Here is a 15,723-nt window from a genome sequence, read left to right as displayed (position 1 = left end):
GAGGCTAACCTCGGGGAGTGATTATCTGATTGCGATGACGATGTGCGGGTGGTCCGAGGAAGCAGCACACGAAAATCGGGTGATAGTGACAGACAAGAAGCGGCGACAAAAAACTGTGGCGCGGTCCAAGGGTAAAGGACCAGAATGCACCGGATAGGGAGGTTCTTGCGTTGGAGAAGATGGGCTCGCACAGGTCTGGTATGGTTATGACAGGTAGGAAGGATACTTGGGAGGGCTGGAAAGTAAAAGAATAGCTGAAGGAGGGGGAGACGCGGAGATTGGTTGGAGGATGCTGCGCGATTGATGGATAGGAGATCAGCTTTTGTTCTGTCAAGGAAAAAAAATGTCCAGGTTTCTTGTTGGAAGCCGTGCCGCCGGCTGGAACGTAGCAAAGGAGGAGCTCAACTCTCGAAGCTGCCACGCTGACTGGGGTCAACCCGCAGAAATGCCCCAAAAAGCTAGCGCCGACAGCAGCATACAGAGGCTGACGACACGACAGCCGGGCAAACCAGATGTACCTAACAGGTTATTTTGTTGCGGCCCGCTACTGGGATACAACACTCCCACCCTCAGACGCTTGCCATCCTACTCACATCCATGTCGCCCATCCGTTTTCCGTTTCCCGGCAAGGTAGTACACATGTTTCCCCTCATCCGTCCCACCAAAACCCAGCCCTTTCCTGCTGTGCTAAAAAAATTATTAGACTACTTGACTACAATGCGACAAGTTAGGTACGAAGTAGTCAGCACGCTGTGCCACAAACAGATAAAGTACATACAGAACGGACACGACCGGTAAGAACAGCGTGATGGGTTTGCGCCGCTGTCCTTTGACAGTTCAAGCCGCGGTTTGCCGTCGTGGTAGTCCGAAGACGCCATGCACTCTAATCCGCCGACGAGCCCCATCGCGATTGCTTTAAAACATATGTCCTATACCAGGTACATAATATATGTACCCTGCCTGCTGTATGAAGTACTTTGGTTTTCATCTCATTCACTGAACGACTCCGTACCTACTGAAGGCCATCATCCATGTGCTTTCTGTCTCTCAATGGCTCTCCTCCGACGAACGAACGACAAAGGGGAGAAAAGAAAAACCCCACCATTAGTCTGTGACGTCAGTCCTCCTCTCCGACCCACCCCTGCCCACTACCACTCAAACATGAGCCAGTGGCAGGACAGGGATGGAGGTCCACTGACTCCTTGCTGAGGGCTCCACAGCTGCCAATATTCCCGACCATCGGCTCTGTGGCTCGACATCGAGATTCTGAACGTGGCTCAAGAGGTTGCAATCGGCGCACCAGGCTCAAAACCAAACCAACCGATCAAACAATCTCATTTCTCGTGCTTGAGCCCAAAGGCCCGGGGGGCTGTCTAATATTCCCTCACCGCCAATTGACGGTCAGCCGCCGAATCTGGAACGATCTTTCTGTCAGGTGTGATAATGCCATAATTACCGAGTACAGCTGAGTGAGGAACGGCCTACCTAGATGCAGAGATTGCAGTATAGTAAAAGCCCGTAACTGCTCCATATATGTGGCTAGAACTGTGTCTGCTGTTGACACTTCTTGGCCGTTGGACCCATGAATTATAAACCCCCGATCCGAGGCACACGTTCGCTTGGGAGGTCCTAGCGCCGCGATCGCGTACAACGGCAAGCTAACCCTGATCTAGACTAACGTACAGTAGACCACCCGTCGTCCACGCAAGCCCAGGCCGAGACAACCGGTCCAGAGACTATACATACATTTCAAAGTCGATATTTCCCACTTATCTGACTGACAGCAAAACAACCGATTCGACTTCGATAAACCACGCCGGTTTGAGAAAATTATCATCGACTCTGGCTACAACTTGTCACTTGGAACCGAAAGACTGAGAACCCTGAAATTAACTGAGTCACGCTAGCTGCTACATACGCAATCGTGACGCCATTTTAACTCAGCATTCAGTCAGAATGATATGACTGACCCCATTGATATTGATCGCTTGCCTGGACCCTGAATTCTTTACCAGGAATTGGGTTTTCAAAAGGCGATTGCCCTGAACTGCTCTTTCATATAGGGTCTCACTTGGTGGGACTTGATTCGAGATGCACTCAGTACTCGGTCGCAGGCTACAAATCCAAATACTTTTCAGTATGGCAAAAGGTCCAAGTATTGTTAACCAACGAAGATTACAGAGCACAGACCTACTTCGTATGTGCTTCCTTGACAAGCTTACCTAGATGCCTGGGTACCTTTTACCCGTCAATCGTACATAAAAGGTACTATTCCACGCCTTGTCAGCATTGAGAAACGCATCCGATCCCGCGACGTGACAGCGCCCCGCTGCTCAGGAGAACGGCTGCACGATGACATCATCTAGACTTGGCCCGCTTTTGCTGCGACGGCAGGTTCAGTAATTATCGGAGAGGTTTCTCTGTGTGTTTACTTCGTATTAGTAGCAGAAAACAACAAGCTGGCTGGGGTTATTCCTCAGTCCAACAATGTAACCCGAATTCCAGTAATACGCGGTTCTCCATACGGCTCTTATGCCGCCCCACGCCAGACGCAAGCTCTTCAGATACGTGTAGTATTTATTCCCAGGGGCGGTCGACGGTATCCGACTCGCCGGCAAGCCACAAACGGGTTAGCCGGTTTCCGACCTAATCGAATATCCACTTGTAGATCTGCCTAGTGTCTAGATAAGTACCGCTGTTGTAAATAATTATGGTGTGGTTGTCTAAGTCTTCCTCCTTCAGCCGAGATAAGTTTGGATGGATCAGGCTGAACAACAAACTACGTCATGTTTGATCAAACGCGTCGCACATCCTTGCGATAGTGAGTATAATCTGGCCTTGGTTTTGTTTGACTCGACGTTTCGTTCCTTGTCTGATTACACTACACGACTCGCTTTGACTTCAACCCAGATATGGTCGAGCTGTCTCTTGAAGCACCGAAAGGTCTTATTTTGGCTATTTTAAGCGTCCGCAAGTGCCCTTGCTCCAAAGTGCCACGGACTCATGAGCGGATCGACAGCAAGCACCGGACCGTTGGGGGGTGGAAAAAGGAGATCGTCTGTCGCCACTCGGCTCCTCCCGAACCCAACCCAGGCCCAGGAAGAAACTTGTCAATGTAGATCGGAGGAAATCCCAAGAACCGTACAGAACAAGCACGGTCCCATTTTGGATGTGGAATATTATCTTGGGCAGTCCTGTCGATCTCCGTATGGCCGGGGGTCTTGTACTAGTCTAGGTAGGCAAGAAGCGGAGTGCGTTGAGGCAGGGCGACAAGCTTTTAGGGAGATCTAGGCGAGATGGCATAGTACCTGGCTTACCCGGGGGTACGGAACCGTGCTGTCTCCTCTCATATATGGGGTTGGTTTGTGAAAGGTTGGCGTGTTGGATCTGCACAACATCATCAATACTGGCACTAGACTAGTCTCTTTCGGGTAGGCTGTGAGTTTAAAAGTCAAGCAGTGCGTGCTTCTGCAAACAGGACTCTATTCTGTAGCCTCCAACAGTTTTGTTTCTTTTGCCTAAGCAAGCTGCAGTTGGTTTCCGTTCTTGAAAGCCATGTGATCGTCGATACTCCTGAAATCCGCAGCTGTCTGCTATCATATCAGGCTTGACATATGTTCGCTTCGATGGAAGAGCCGATCTGGCGCCACATATTTCCCGCCCTATGGTTCGCAAACATTACAATACCGCAATCCCGAAACAAATTATCCTTTGATGGGAGCTTATACTTCAAGAAATGCTGAGAAATTCAACACACGCCAACTATCAATGTGGGCTAGAGAAGCCTTGGCAGCCGAAAACGCAAGAGGGGTATGCAATGATGCGTTATACTTATCAAGTATATTTACAGGTTGGAGATTACACGCAGCCTATTAGTCTATAGGAGGTCATTCCAATACCATACTCCTTTTGCTTTTGCTCTTGCAAGGTTGCTAGGATGGGTTCGATCGCACAACAATATCCAGCCACTCTGCTTAGCGTAGCAGCCAAGATCACGGAATATGCAACGCAACTCGCAAAGGAGCTTGAAGCCGGAAACGTTCCTCCGGTTACATTAGAGGCGGACAGCCCAACCAAGTACGAGTTACTGACGGGAAACTCGTTCCTCATGAGACAGCAGCTTGAACATGCGCTATAGGACATGTATATCCTCAGCCAGCGGCCGAATGTGAATACCTTCAACTACTGCCATACCATGCGTTTTCACCACCGGCAGCACCAGCACCACAAACAAAACCATCAGAACGCTAATTAAACAGCACGCCATGCTCGACATCGCAACCCCGAACGTCCTCAACCAGTTCGACTTCCGGAGCGCCGTGCCGGTGGACGGGACAGCCACCCACAAGCAGATCGCAGAGACCACCGAGATCCCTGCCGAGGTCGTCTAGCGCACGCTGGACCACGCAGTCACGATGCGCTACTTTGCACGCCGGGAGCCCATGTCCGCCTCGGTGAGATACATGTTGTGCTCCGCGGCGTTCGCCAAGGATGCTGGGCTCAAGGCTCTGGTGCAGATGGTCCTCGACGAAGTCCCCGCCCAGAATGCTGCTGCTCGAGGCCCTGCGCCGGTCGGCGGATGGGCAGGCTGAGATCAGTAGGCGCCAGTAGGGACTGCCTTTCGTCTATTCCAGTCCGAACGTGTATAGGCTGACTGTAGCAGCTCATGGGATATTATTGAGAATGACGATGAAGGCGAGCAAAAGGGGTGGCGACAGAGAAACGCTATCGAGTTCACGGCCTACATCAAGGTCCTGTTCAAGATCGAGAGTATTGTGCCTGTTGCCATAGACTGGAAGGCTGCTGGGGACGCAACCGTCGTAGATGTAAGTATGTAATAATTTCCAAACAACTCAATCCCTGAAGACAAACAGTATAGATAGCTAACAACCCCAAAGCTCGACGGCTCAGCAGGCCACGACGACATCGCCCTGTCCAAAGCCTACCCCGACCTCAAGATCGCGTGCAGGACCTTCCACAAGTGGGCCCCGTATTCGAGAAAGTTACCAGCCAACCTGAGATCCTGCGTATTGTTCCTGGCCCGCAGCCCGCAGCCCGTGCCCGCCGACAATCTACACCTACAAGTTGATTCTACACGACTGGCCAGACGTCCAGTCGGTCGCCATCTCAAGGCCCTAGTTTCTGCGCTCAAGCCTGGCGCAAGGGTTGTGTGAGTTGGCCATTTTTTGGTAAGAACGACACGAGCGAGGCGGCGCTGTTGCACTCCACGAGGACCTTTGGGACGGCTACGGATATGCGCATGACGTGATGGCGCTGCTCAATGCAAAGTAAAGTCCCATTAGTGCGTGGAAGCAGATCTTCGGGCAAGCGGATGAAAAGTATCAGGTGAGCAATGCCAAGGCGGATCCCCTGACGTTTATATTTCTAATGGAGGCTACCTGGAGGGGTTGATCGAAAGGGCTGAAGTTATACCTGGTGAATAGATACTACGCACAGCAGCATGCAGAGATGAAACAAGGGTACTGATCTTATAACCCTGATTAATAATTTCTCATCAATGAGCTATCTGTTTCTTCCTCGATTGCGCCCACGGCATCGAGCATCGCCATACTCATATCATCCTCCTACTTGAGGGCCAAAGTCCAGTCATAAAGGGATTAACCAAAAGCTGAATAGAAAAACAAAACACTACTCTCGAGGACTAAACCCAGCGAATCCATAAAAATACTCATCAGCAGAACCCAAAATCCCTTTTCTCGTCTACGCACCAACCTTGAGCGGCTCAATATTCCAAATCTCTTCGGCATACTCGTTGATGCAACGGTCGCTGGTGAAGAAGCCCATGCGTGCAACGCTGGTGATGCACTTGGTGATCCAGCCCTCCTGGTCACGGTACGACTCATCGACCAGCTTGTGCGTGTCGAGGTAGCTGCTGAAGTCATCCGACACAAGGTAGTAATCGCCGTGATCCTTGATGGCGGCAATAAGACTGCCAAAGTTCTGCGGCTCTCCAAACTTGCCGGCCTGGATGGCGTCAAAGACCTTGAGGAGCTCGGGGTCAATGGCGTGGGTCTTGCCGTAAGTGTGTGCATGGCGAAGGTCCTCGACATCCTCAGCAAGGTTTCCGAACAAGAAGATGTTGTTTTCGCCAATCTCGCGAGTGATCTCGATCTGTAAAGAAAGTTTAGTGTTAGGGATGAATGACCAATGCTGATGGTAGGCAATTCTTCGAAAGCTTTCAAGAGAGTTTCATTACTTACGTTTGCACCGTCGCAAGTACCGATGATCAGACCACCATTGAGAACAAACTTCATGTTGCTGGTACCAGATGCCTCAGTTCCGGCTGTGGAGATGTGCTCGCTGAGGTCATTGGCAGGGATGATCATCTCAGCCTTGCTAACGTTGTAGTCCTCGAGGAAGACAACCTTGAGCTTGTCACCAATGTCCTCGTCCTTGTTTACCACGGCGCCGACGCTGTTGATGAGGTGGATAATCTGCTTAGCCATCCAGTAACCAGGCGCAGCCTTGCCACCGAAAATGGAAACACGCGGCAGCTGCTTCTCGCGCTCCTCAGGGGTCATGGCCTTCAGAGCAAGGTAGCGATGAATGACACCAAAGATGTTCATCTGCTGACGCTTGTACTCGTGGATACGCTTCACTTGCACATCGAAGAGCGCATCAGGGCTGACAGTGACACCGGTGGTGCGCTTAATGTAGTCGGCCAATCTGGCCTTGTTTGACCGCTTGATAGCGGCCCATTCCTTTCGGAATTCCTCGTCCTTGACCCACTTCTCCAGCTCGTTGAGGCCGGTCAAATCTTTGAGGAAGTCATAGCTACCGCACTTGGTGGAAATGAGCTCTGACAGCTTGGGGTTGGCCTGATGCAGCCACCTTCGTGGCGTGATACCATTTGTGACGTTTGTGAACTTGTCGGGACCAAAGATCTCGACGAAGTCCCTGAAGATTGTGGTCTTGATCAAATCCGAGTGGAGCTCTGCGACACCGTTGACCTTGTGGGATCCAATGATGGCAAGGTGCGCCATGCGAACCATCTTGGTCTGACCCTCCTCAATGATGGATACCCTGCTGAGAAGATCGCGGTCTCCAGGGAACTGGCGCTCTACTGACTGGAGGAAGAAGAGGTTGATGTCGTAGATGATTTGAAGGTGTCGCGGTAGGAGGTGCTGGATCAGGCCAACGGGCCACTTCTCGAGAGCCTCGGGGAGAACCGTGTGGTTGGTGTAGCCGAAGGTGGACTGGACAATGTTCCAGGCATCGTCCCAGTCGAGCCCCTCAAGATCAATGAGGATGCGCTGAAGCTCAACGACGGCCAGAGTAGGGTGGGTATCATTCAGTTGAATGGCAACCTAGCAAAATAATACCAGTCAGATTTTCGGCATCGCACATGTTATGGGGAGATATTCGAGAAGCGCTCTATCATACCTGCTCAGGGAACTCCCTCCATGCCCTCTTGGATTTCTTGAACCGACGAACAATATCGTAGAGCGAAGCGGCAACCCAGAAGTATTGCTGCTTGAGACGCAGCTCCTTTCCTCGCTCGAGGTTGTCATTGGGGTAGAGAACGGCACTGATCGTCTCGGCACGCTGCTGGTCGGCGACTGAGCTCTCATATTCACCGCTGTTGAACTTCTGAAAGTCGAACTCGCCACTTGCAGCCTTGCTGGACCACAGCCTGAGGTTGTTGGTGGTGGGAGTAGCATAACCGGGAATGGGCATATCGTAAGCTATCGCGGTTACAGTCTCGCCACCAACCCAGTTGGCGCTCGTCTTACTGCCGGAGGACTCCTGCGACTTCTCCACATGGCCGTAGAACTGAATGTCAACAGTGACATCGTGTCTGGGGAACTCCCACAGGTTCTGGTCCAGCCAGTAGTCTGGCACCTCGACTTGGTAGCCGTCAACGATCTCCTGCTTGAAGATACCATATCGGTACCTTAACCCGTAACCCCAGGCAGGGTAGTTGAGAGATGCCAGACTGTCCAAAAAGCAAGCAGCGAGTCGGCCAAGACCACCATTTCCCAGTGCGGCATCGCGCTCCTCGCCAATGATGTCCTCAACGTTGAAGCCGAGCTCAGACAGACCCTCTGGAGTGGGGCAAGAAGCAAGTCAGTCTTTATCATGGAGGGATAAACGCGGAGCAATGATGCAAGGGATACTCACGCTTGGCAACATCCTTCAGGTTCAAGTTCAGCATGGCATTGTCTAGAGTCCTGCCCATCAAAAACTCAAGACTGAGGTAATAGACACGCTTTTTGTCCTCAAAGGTCTGGCGCTGCTGGGTTTTGTTCCACTCCATGATGAGCCGGTCACGGAAAGCCAAGCCGGCGGCCGAGTATGCAGCCGACTCATTACAGTTGAACATACTACGGGCCAGCGTGGTCTCGATATGGCGGACAACCTCATTTTCGAACTCCTCCTTGTCCTGAAAGGGCTTGGCCTGATGCTTGCTCCATGCCGCGCGTTGGCCCTCCGGAATGGAGGCTGAGGCAGAGAAAAGCGGGATTGTCAGCAGTCTGATTCATGAGAGGATATAAGAGACATGTGGAACTGCAGCAGATGGCATCGGTTGCAACATCCTTATGGGCTGCACATACCCTCAACACTCTTGATCTCTTGAGCTCCGAAGCCTGTCAATGTACGCTTGTGCTTGGGCCTGGAGACGCCGGCGGGCGAAACGGAGCCCGTGATATCGACCAGCGGGGCGCCGGACGAAGGGCGCCTCTCCCGCATCGGTATACGCTGGGGCTTGTCGGTAGCCATCTTATCTTGTGCTACGGGCCGGAGATCGTGGGGTAGGATACCTCTGTGGGTCTGGGGGTGGTGGAGCTGCTGTTGGGTCTTGAAAACTCGTAGATGCTGCAGATAGGAGCCAATAACTGCATTCAACGGGCAGATATCAGATAACAAACAGGTTGAAAAGCTCCAAAGAAAATGGATTTCAGAGAATGTTTTAACTGCAGAGGAAGAAGAGAACGGGAAGGAGCAAAACAGGCCATGCCCTTACCTATCTATGGCCAACGGCAACTGCGGGATGATCAGACCGGTGGGCGGAGGAGCTCCGGAGCTATGTTGTGAGACGAGGCACAGCTACCAGGATTGAGTGGGGTTGCGGGGTGCTAGGTGCTGATCCGACCGAACTTTAGTTGACTGATTTGATGTTGGCTGCAACCAATTCCCTGTCGTACCCCACCCAGCCGAGCGTTTATGTTGGAGATGGAGCTAGTACACACACATACCTGGAACAGGGTCTCGGCCTCTCCCACCCTCTTGGCCATTAAACTGAAAGTCCGACAAAACCAGTTCAGATAGAATTGTCTAGCTGCTAATTATCGCAAGCCTATATTCGCAGGACATTGGATTATCAAATGACCAGTTTCTCGAGGCTGTGAATCCATGTGGACAAGCGGTGAGGGCGGTGACAGAAAACGCATGCCGCAAGTTCGTCTCCTGCTCGGTACCTCCAGCTAAGGTACCTTAGCTACCTCTCATCACCAATGGCCACACACCACACGTGAAAACCAGACCAATTGGAAATCTTACGCTGCAATTCGCTTTCGGGCACGACAATACTATGTATGGGTGGCAGCAACTATTAGACGACGAACAGGAACTTCCCGGGTGTCAATGGGTTGCATACCTGTCTAGACTCGAGGTTCAGTGCAACTTCCGGTTCCGGAGTCTAAGCTCCAGGCGCAGTTTTGCTCGAGCTCATCTAGCTTTTCCGTTGGAAAGGTCGCAGTGAAACAAAGAGTAACATTGAGCGCCAACGAGGTCGCCATGTTCGTATGTGCTTTTGCTCAATTATCCACCTAACTACTACTGTACGGCACGCATCGGCAGGATGTAGGTAGGTATGTAGGTAAAAGAGGCATATACTGTGTACATTAGTCGGACGACGAGAGATACCCTCATAACGATCAGCGCTCGTCGTGCGATCTCTGCCCCTCGCCATCCATGGCATCATGCGATGCGGGGCTTTATCAAGACACAAGGTGATGGTTCAGTTCCACAGGGTTCCTTGTGCTTGATGCAGCGGCTCTGCACAGTGACGCAAACGAATCAAGTTGGAAGCTTCTCTTCTTTTTTTTTGGTCTATGGAGGGTGAGATGCCATGACTTGGCATTATTCCTCTGGACTCAATGATTTGGTAGGTTTGAAGCCTGTCTTACGGATCTTTGGTTTGTACTCGGAATTTCTTGCATCTGTCTCCACTGTTTAATTATAGCCTGGGTTGTATACGATGTACTATAGTAAGGTATGCACCTCTTCGGTGCGGAGTCCTTGGGAGATTGGTTCACACGGAAACTTAGTACAGACTTTTGTCTTCTGAGGTGAGCTGTCATTGCACCAAAGCCACAGCTCCCCGGTCTCGTCGTTTTTGAGCAACACAGCCTGGACACACCTGCGCAGTACGACCGGCCAGCGGGCAATGCAGCTACGTTAGCTACCTTACTTGCCCAGTGCGACCTGTACACAGCACCGGGTATGCGCAGTACGCAATTGACGGGCACAATGCTGCAATTGCTGGCTCTAAACCCCAATTGCATTCGGCCCAGGTGTATAACATTGATTGTAGGCTATCTATTTGTTTTAACCCAACCACGAAAAGGCTTTTGTTGCACGATATGTTTTCAACCTCGTTCTTAGAGTGGACATCACTGCTTGCAGCTAGCATACACTAGAGACCACAGCTTCAAGAGCTGCGACCAAAGCTCAAGCTATGTTGCTCAGCTAGCTAGTATAGCGTCTGTTTATAAAGTGACACTTGCATCTTGGCATTTACCTCATGGACGCCACTGCGGTACGTCTCGTCCCTTGGCGAGGAACTAAGGTAAGGTAGGTTACATAAGCGGCAGGCAATTAAGTCTCAGCCCAGAGTCGCCGTTCACCAGCCAACCCCCGCATAGCCAAGACCCTACTAGGGCCGAAACCAGACAACCACAGTTTAGTGCCTCTTGCGTCTTCGGTTGAACTTCTTGTTCTCTTGTGCCGTGATCTGTTCACATACAAAGACAAGCAGCCAGCCTGTTGCACTATCGCCAGAGGGCGTTTGCCCGCGAAACTTTCTGACCCGTTGGTTTCTTCTTGCCCGTTGATCCTCCTAGACTTTTTTGTTTGCCGCCAAGCAGTTGGACGGAAAAGCAAATGCAAAGGCCCGTTGACGACCTTTAGTGCCCCCTCGAAGGCCACTTACTCCGCATGGTTCAGGAAGCAACTTTGATTTGCATCTCCGGCAGGGGTAACATAGCCTCACAGTTGAGCCTCTTTTGCAGGACAGAATGCCATTCATTCTTGCGTATTACAGACAGATCTGGGTAGGTTGGGTCGCCACGTGTTTCTCCCTCTCTATATCCAGTCTGAAAGCGTGGTACATTAGTGCGGTCCAAAGCTGAACTGCTATATTGCCGATCCAAGCCCGTAAGTGCAGGACAAATAGCTCCACACGAATGGAGTGCAAAATATGTTCCTCATAATGGTCGTGAACAAGCTCAATTTGCAGCTACTCGACCGCCGAACCCGAAGGGGGAAAAGGGTAATAAATCGACGCAACATCTTGTATGGAGAGCCGCTTTGGCCATGATGAGAAAAAAACGTAACAATAAGGGTGAGCGAAAAGAAGTGAGGGAAAGTGTTTGTAGTCATAACAGCAGAAGCCGCCCCACCATAACTCCGAGCTGATGCTAGTATAATATAAGTGCCGTGGCAAGATAGATTCAGTATGAAGTTGATCGTGGTATCAATAAAAAACATAAGGTGCAAAGGTTGGGCGTATAAGGAAGGAACTAGAATGAAAATGTAGGTCAGAATTGCTGCGGATTACAGAATACCTGAGTCCTTCAGGGCATTGTTGAGTATAGTCTCTTTTACTGCCGCAAAGACAAGTCGAATGTTCGAGGTGTCGGTAGCTTGCGTAAGACTGGGTGATTATAAAAGTCAGCAACATTATTAAGTAGCAGCACTGGGGTCTAGGGTGGACTCACTGAGGATATAGGTTTAGGTGAGCCCTGTTAACTTGGTTAAAACGCCACAGCAAGTACTTGGCTGCCTTGTTAACATCGTTGCCTCCAGAGTAATCTGGGAAGTAGTTGCCGAGAGGCGATCGGCCAAGTTTCTGCTTGAAAATATCCACCTTGTTGAGGAACAATATGATACTGGTCCTCATGAACCACCTCGAATTTACCACCGAATCGAAGAGCAGAAGGCTTTCCATCATGCGGTTCTGTATGTCCGATATTAGGTTAGCATGCGCGCCAATAGGAATGCATTGGGCTGTCACAAAGCAGTAACTGCACTTTTTGGCCTGGGGGCCTATTGCTAAACGTACTTGACTGCTTTCTTCAAGTAAAACTTGATCGTATTCACTCAGTGCAACGCAAAAGATGATGGATGTCACGTTCTCGAAGCAGTGGATCCACTTCTTACGCTCACTCCTCTGGCCTCCTACATCAAACATGCTGTGGCGCGCAATGCAAGTCAGTAATCTGATTTATCACGTGCATATTCGGACAGGATTCTTTGCTTGCTTACTGTATGCTCAGTTGGCCCATCTGAAAGCGTGTCTCGTATATGCCTGTAGTTTTTGTTCTTGCGCGAAGAACATCCATCTCATTGGGCAGGTAGTCGGGAGAGACAATCCTCAGAACCTCTTGGAAGAAGCTGGTTGGGTGAGAACGACCAATGTTAGCTTTGCGACCAAATGCGATACTGTCGCGGGTATCTCCAGCATTTCCAAGCCGAAACTCACTATTCTGCCGAGTCCATCAGGTAAAACTCGGTCTGCCTGTCCATCAACTGTTCCCTTGCAGGATCATTCCATATTGACTGCACAGCTTGACCGACCTTGGGGTCTATCTCTGCCTGTGGTCCCGACTCGACCATGTAGTCGAGCAGATAGTCGCAAAGTTCTTTGTTCCCTTCCAGCTGCGGTTCTATGTCGAATTGCCTCATGGCGCTGATCACGGCTTTCGCACATTCAATTAAATTCTTGAAGACCGTTGGCCGGTAGTTGTAAAGTTCGTCATCCGAGTAGCCTTTCAGATGTATAATCTTCATCTGCTTGACGATTGTGGACTTGCCACTCTCGCCAGAACCTGTAGTGAATTGTTAAGAGAAATGACCCCTCGTCGTTTCCAACCTCTCGTCAAGACAGAGCGAGGTAAACTTACCAAGCAGTAGAATCTTGCATTCTCGCCTCAATCTCTTTGAGTCCTCCTCGAGATCCTTATCAATCTTTTGACTGCGTTTCTTCTGTTCCGACTCCTCCGAGCTCGCACTCATGCAAGCGCCCATCATGAATGGTCCTGTTGGCCAGGGAACCCAATTGTATTGGGTTTCAAGGCCTCTTTCGTTGCGCCCTTAATGGCGTGGGGCCTGGGACTCGAGGGGCTGCGCGCTGCGCTGGCAAAGGTCGTTGCCCGGGCGGCTTACAATGGCCAACGCACCCAGCCTAATCGGATCCCATCGACGAGTCGTCGCGTATAAACCTTTCTGTCTAGCAGAACGTAGGAGATGCAAGTCCCCCGTTGCGGATGCTTTGTTGTCGAGAGCGGATGGGATATGCTTCGTCGTTCGTTCGATTACCCGAGATGGAAGGCTGCCGGCTGCAGCGATCGGATCGCAAGTCGTGGAAGAATTGTTAAGACAGCACGTAGCTGGCCTGTGACAGCAGGACTGTGCAACAAACGGCTGGCGAGCGATTGTGATAGACGGGCGGACACGGGTCGCCCGGGATAGCAACTTGATCGCCAACTGTGCCAGGGCGTGGGGGTCAAGTAGACTTTCGCCAGCGAGGCAAGACGCCAAATACGTCGTCGGAGTGGGGATATTTTAGCCGGATAGGGTCCCGGGCCAGAAATTCGATGGCTCGGAGGTATAGGCGGTTTAGTGAGCGGCACCAAGACAAAGACGTATTGGTTGATGACAGAGTCGGTTGTGTATGTACGGCCGGTTTGCAGCAGGAATTGGACGACAATCCTGATTAATCAGTCCCGCTCGATCGGAAACAAACCCTTGGGGGGGCGGGTGGCTGGTGGGAATTGCTGTGTCAATCTAGTGCACTCTGCAAGATGCGACAACGGAGCAGAGAGCAAACGAGCAGTGCGACCGTAAATTTGGCGGTCTCGTTTCGAGGATAAGAAAACCAATCTACTGGGTCCCTAGACCTAAGTAGTACAGCTCTCAGCCAGAGCAGGAATGAAGAATAGATAGAACGACGGTGAATTATTAGAGCGATGCGTAGAGTTTGGGATTGGTTCGAAGTTCCTTTCCAGTGGAGGCTTGGGGGTTGCAGTAGTGGCTGTATCCTTGCAACCTTGCCTTGTCCTCTGCTTGCGTCAGACAGAACCCCAGATTGAGAAGCTCCAAAGGGCCCGAAAGTCACACACACCCTGGGCAGCTGATGGTCGTTGGTAAATTGGGGCAGATAATCACAGCCAAGGTACCGTACCTAGATCAATCTTGTTACATACCAGATAGGTAAGGTACTTAAGTGGCAGGCCAGTAGATAAGGGCCAAGAAGTGCGTGATGAGCTCCATGCATTAGGTGGATCTTGAAAGGGCAGCTCAGTCACCCACTCACCGCAAGAAAACCCTGGCTATCGACACCAAGCAACCTTGAATCCACCACCACCATTTTAATACTGACCATTTTGGACACCTATTTGTCCTCCACCTTGGGGTACCGTACCTATAGCACCGCATCAGTCTTCATAAATTCAAAATAAGCGCTTTTGCTAGAAAGTGAGTGGTACAGACAATTCCGCTTTTACCAGTTCTTATGCTGCCTTGACATGTTCCTCACTCTGCTTTCGTCGGATCATCCTTCGTTTTGACGGTTCCATAATATGTAGCAAATCCCGGCTTGGCACCTTGTTGTGCTCCCTTGCATCAAGCGCCCGCCCACTGACAGGCTTGCATCTAGAAATAGACTAGATAGGTAGAACTCGAATAATTGTGCCCAGGCAAAAGAAAGAGTCTATTGGGGGAAATGATCCCAATGATTGCACTCAACGTAAAAATTCAAAAGCATGAGCACGCATGGTATTCGTCGAGATCCAAGAATGGGATTCCGATGAGTTGAGGTTGTTTATACCCAATGAGATGCCGGCCGGCAGTCCAGACCAAACCGATAGATTCGGTAAATGACCACCACACAACATATCTTCCACCCAACCGCCGTCTTGCACTTTTGTACAGTATACCGTACCTCAAATACCATATACCGGTACTCTCCTCTCGTATTTACCATACTGCATTAGTATGTACCATATTAGTAGTGTGCTTGAGGACAGTTATGCTATGGCCCATCGAGATCCCAAGCTTCGGCTATAGCAAAAGTTTATCGGCAAGACTGTCGAGGGCTTGCACATGTGCATGCATGAGCTACGCGTGGCATCCCACGCGCTAGCAGGCAACAGGGGAGATGGCCCTTTCGAAGATGAGAAGAGAAAAGACCAAAAGGAAAAGAAAACAGGCACTCTCCCGACGTGTATCTGGGTACCTTGATCGAATACCTCGTAGTCTCAAGCTTGCTCGCAGCATTGCAGACACACGCCCTTGCGCGGGCAGTGCTGCAACGTGGAAGTGGATCTTTCTCGAGTCATGCTTCTCACCTGTCGCCTTGAATTCAACCAGTGGGAAATGCTGTAGGTACACTGAGTGTGTGAACAAGGGACCGTAAGATCCAATGTCAATCTCCATGTCAGCGGGGTACGGAGGAGTATCGAAAATCTGGAAATCTGG

The 15,723-nt window shown here is 50.8% G+C and overlaps 6 protein-coding genes across 7 annotated transcripts; 3 read left to right on the top strand and 3 right to left on the bottom strand.

Annotated features, from left to right (window-relative positions):
• Positions 1–401: 401 nt before the first annotated feature.
• On the bottom strand, positions 402–1,934 carry MGG_15779 (uncharacterized protein; the record flags this gene model as incomplete). Its single annotated transcript, XM_003714789.1, has 5 exons — positions 402–458; positions 594–682; positions 779–929; positions 1,684–1,736; positions 1,919–1,934. The coding sequence occupies 5 exons, from the start codon at positions 1,932–1,934 to the stop codon at positions 402–404; spliced, it is 366 nt and encodes a 121-aa protein (XP_003714837.1).
• A 978-nt stretch (positions 1,935–2,912) lies between these two features.
• Positions 2,913–3,119, top strand: MGG_15778 (uncharacterized protein; the record flags this gene model as incomplete). The annotated part of the gene is made up of 1 exon (XM_003714788.1): positions 2,913–3,119. One exon carries the CDS (start codon positions 2,913–2,915, stop codon positions 3,117–3,119), a length of 207 nt encoding a protein of 68 aa, XP_003714836.1.
• A 796-nt stretch (positions 3,120–3,915) lies between these two features.
• On the top strand, positions 3,916–6,013 carry MGG_15777 (the record flags this gene model as incomplete). 2 transcript variants are annotated; one of them, XM_003714787.1, is made up of 4 exons in its annotated part: positions 3,916–4,571; positions 4,650–4,826; positions 4,899–5,170; positions 5,295–5,466. In XM_003714787.1, 4 exons carry the CDS (start codon positions 4,416–4,418, stop codon positions 5,410–5,412), a joined length of 723 nt encoding a protein of 240 aa, XP_003714835.1. In that variant the 3' UTR covers positions 5,413–5,466. The 2 variants fall into 2 exon arrangements, with proteins under 2 accessions (XP_003714835.1, XP_003714834.1); XM_003714786.1 differs by having other exon boundaries at positions 4,416–4,571; positions 4,899–5,346; positions 5,445–6,013.
• MGG_01819 (glycogen phosphorylase) lies at positions 5,379–8,955 on the bottom strand. Its single transcript, XM_003714785.1, has 5 exons — positions 8,577–8,955; positions 8,143–8,463; positions 7,405–8,066; positions 6,222–7,328; positions 5,379–6,132 (listed from the first exon to the last, which is right to left on the bottom strand). Exons 1-5 carry the CDS (start codon positions 8,740–8,742, stop codon positions 5,722–5,724), a joined length of 2,667 nt encoding a protein of 888 aa, XP_003714833.1. The 5' UTR covers positions 8,743–8,955; the 3' UTR covers positions 5,379–5,721.
• Positions 8,956–10,506: 1,551 nt separating this feature from the next.
• MGG_01818 (guanine nucleotide-binding protein alpha-3 subunit) lies at positions 10,507–14,435 on the bottom strand. Its single transcript, XM_003714783.1, has 6 exons — positions 13,149–14,435; positions 12,728–13,073; positions 12,511–12,639; positions 12,308–12,437; positions 11,964–12,202; positions 10,507–11,899 (listed from the first exon to the last, which is right to left on the bottom strand). The coding sequence occupies exons 1-6, from the start codon at positions 13,273–13,275 to the stop codon at positions 11,800–11,802; spliced, it is 1,071 nt and encodes a 356-aa protein (XP_003714831.1). The 5' UTR covers positions 13,276–14,435; the 3' UTR covers positions 10,507–11,799.
• Positions 11,190–11,690, top strand: MGG_15776 (uncharacterized protein). Its single transcript, XM_003714784.1, has 2 exons — positions 11,190–11,297; positions 11,398–11,690. Exons 1-2 carry the CDS (start codon positions 11,262–11,264, stop codon positions 11,659–11,661), a joined length of 300 nt encoding a protein of 99 aa, XP_003714832.1. The 5' UTR covers positions 11,190–11,261; the 3' UTR covers positions 11,662–11,690.
• Positions 14,436–15,723: the final 1,288 nt, after the last annotated feature.

Source organism: Pyricularia oryzae, chromosome 2 (genome assembly GCF_000002495.2).
Source record: "Pyricularia oryzae 70-15 chromosome 2, whole genome shotgun sequence".
Lineage (NCBI taxonomy): Eukaryota > Fungi > Ascomycota > Sordariomycetes > Magnaporthales > Pyriculariaceae > Pyricularia > Pyricularia oryzae.
This window is presented reverse-complemented; position numbering and strand designations above follow the sequence as displayed.

What these genes read in the sequence shown, in the direction of transcription:
- MGG_01819 (XM_003714785.1), bottom strand. Translation starts at nt 8,742, where the DNA reads ATGGCTACCGACAAGCCCCAGCGTATACCGATGCGGGAGAGGCGCCCT. An exon ending in CCTGAAGGATGTTGCCAAGC is followed by an intron (nt 8,067 to 8,142) that starts GTGAGTATCCCT and finishes GCCCCACTCCAG; the next exon opens with AGGGTCTGTCTGAGCTCGGC. An exon ending in GGAGGGAGTTCCCTGAGCAG is followed by an intron (nt 7,329 to 7,404) that starts GTATGATAGAGC and finishes TTATTTTGCTAG; the next exon opens with GTTGCCATTCAACTGAATGA.
- MGG_15776 (XM_003714784.1), top strand. Translation starts at nt 11,262, where the DNA reads ATGCCATTCATTCTTGCGTATTACAGACAGATCTGG. An exon ending in CGTATTACAGACAGATCTGG is followed by an intron (nt 11,298 to 11,397) that starts GTAGGTTGGGTC and finishes TGCCGATCCAAG; the next exon opens with CCCGTAAGTGCAGGACAAAT.
- MGG_01818 (XM_003714783.1), bottom strand. Translation starts at nt 13,275, where the DNA reads ATGATGGGCGCTTGCATGAGTGCGAGCTCGGAGGAGTCGGAACAGAAG. An exon ending in CTGATGGACTCGGCAGAATA is followed by an intron (nt 12,640 to 12,727) that starts GTGAGTTTCGGC and finishes TCACCCAACCAG; the next exon opens with CTTCTTCCAAGAGGTTCTGA. An exon ending in TACTTGAAGAAAGCAGTCAA is followed by an intron (nt 12,203 to 12,307) that starts GTACGTTTAGCA and finishes TCGGACATACAG; the next exon opens with AACCGCATGATGGAAAGCCT.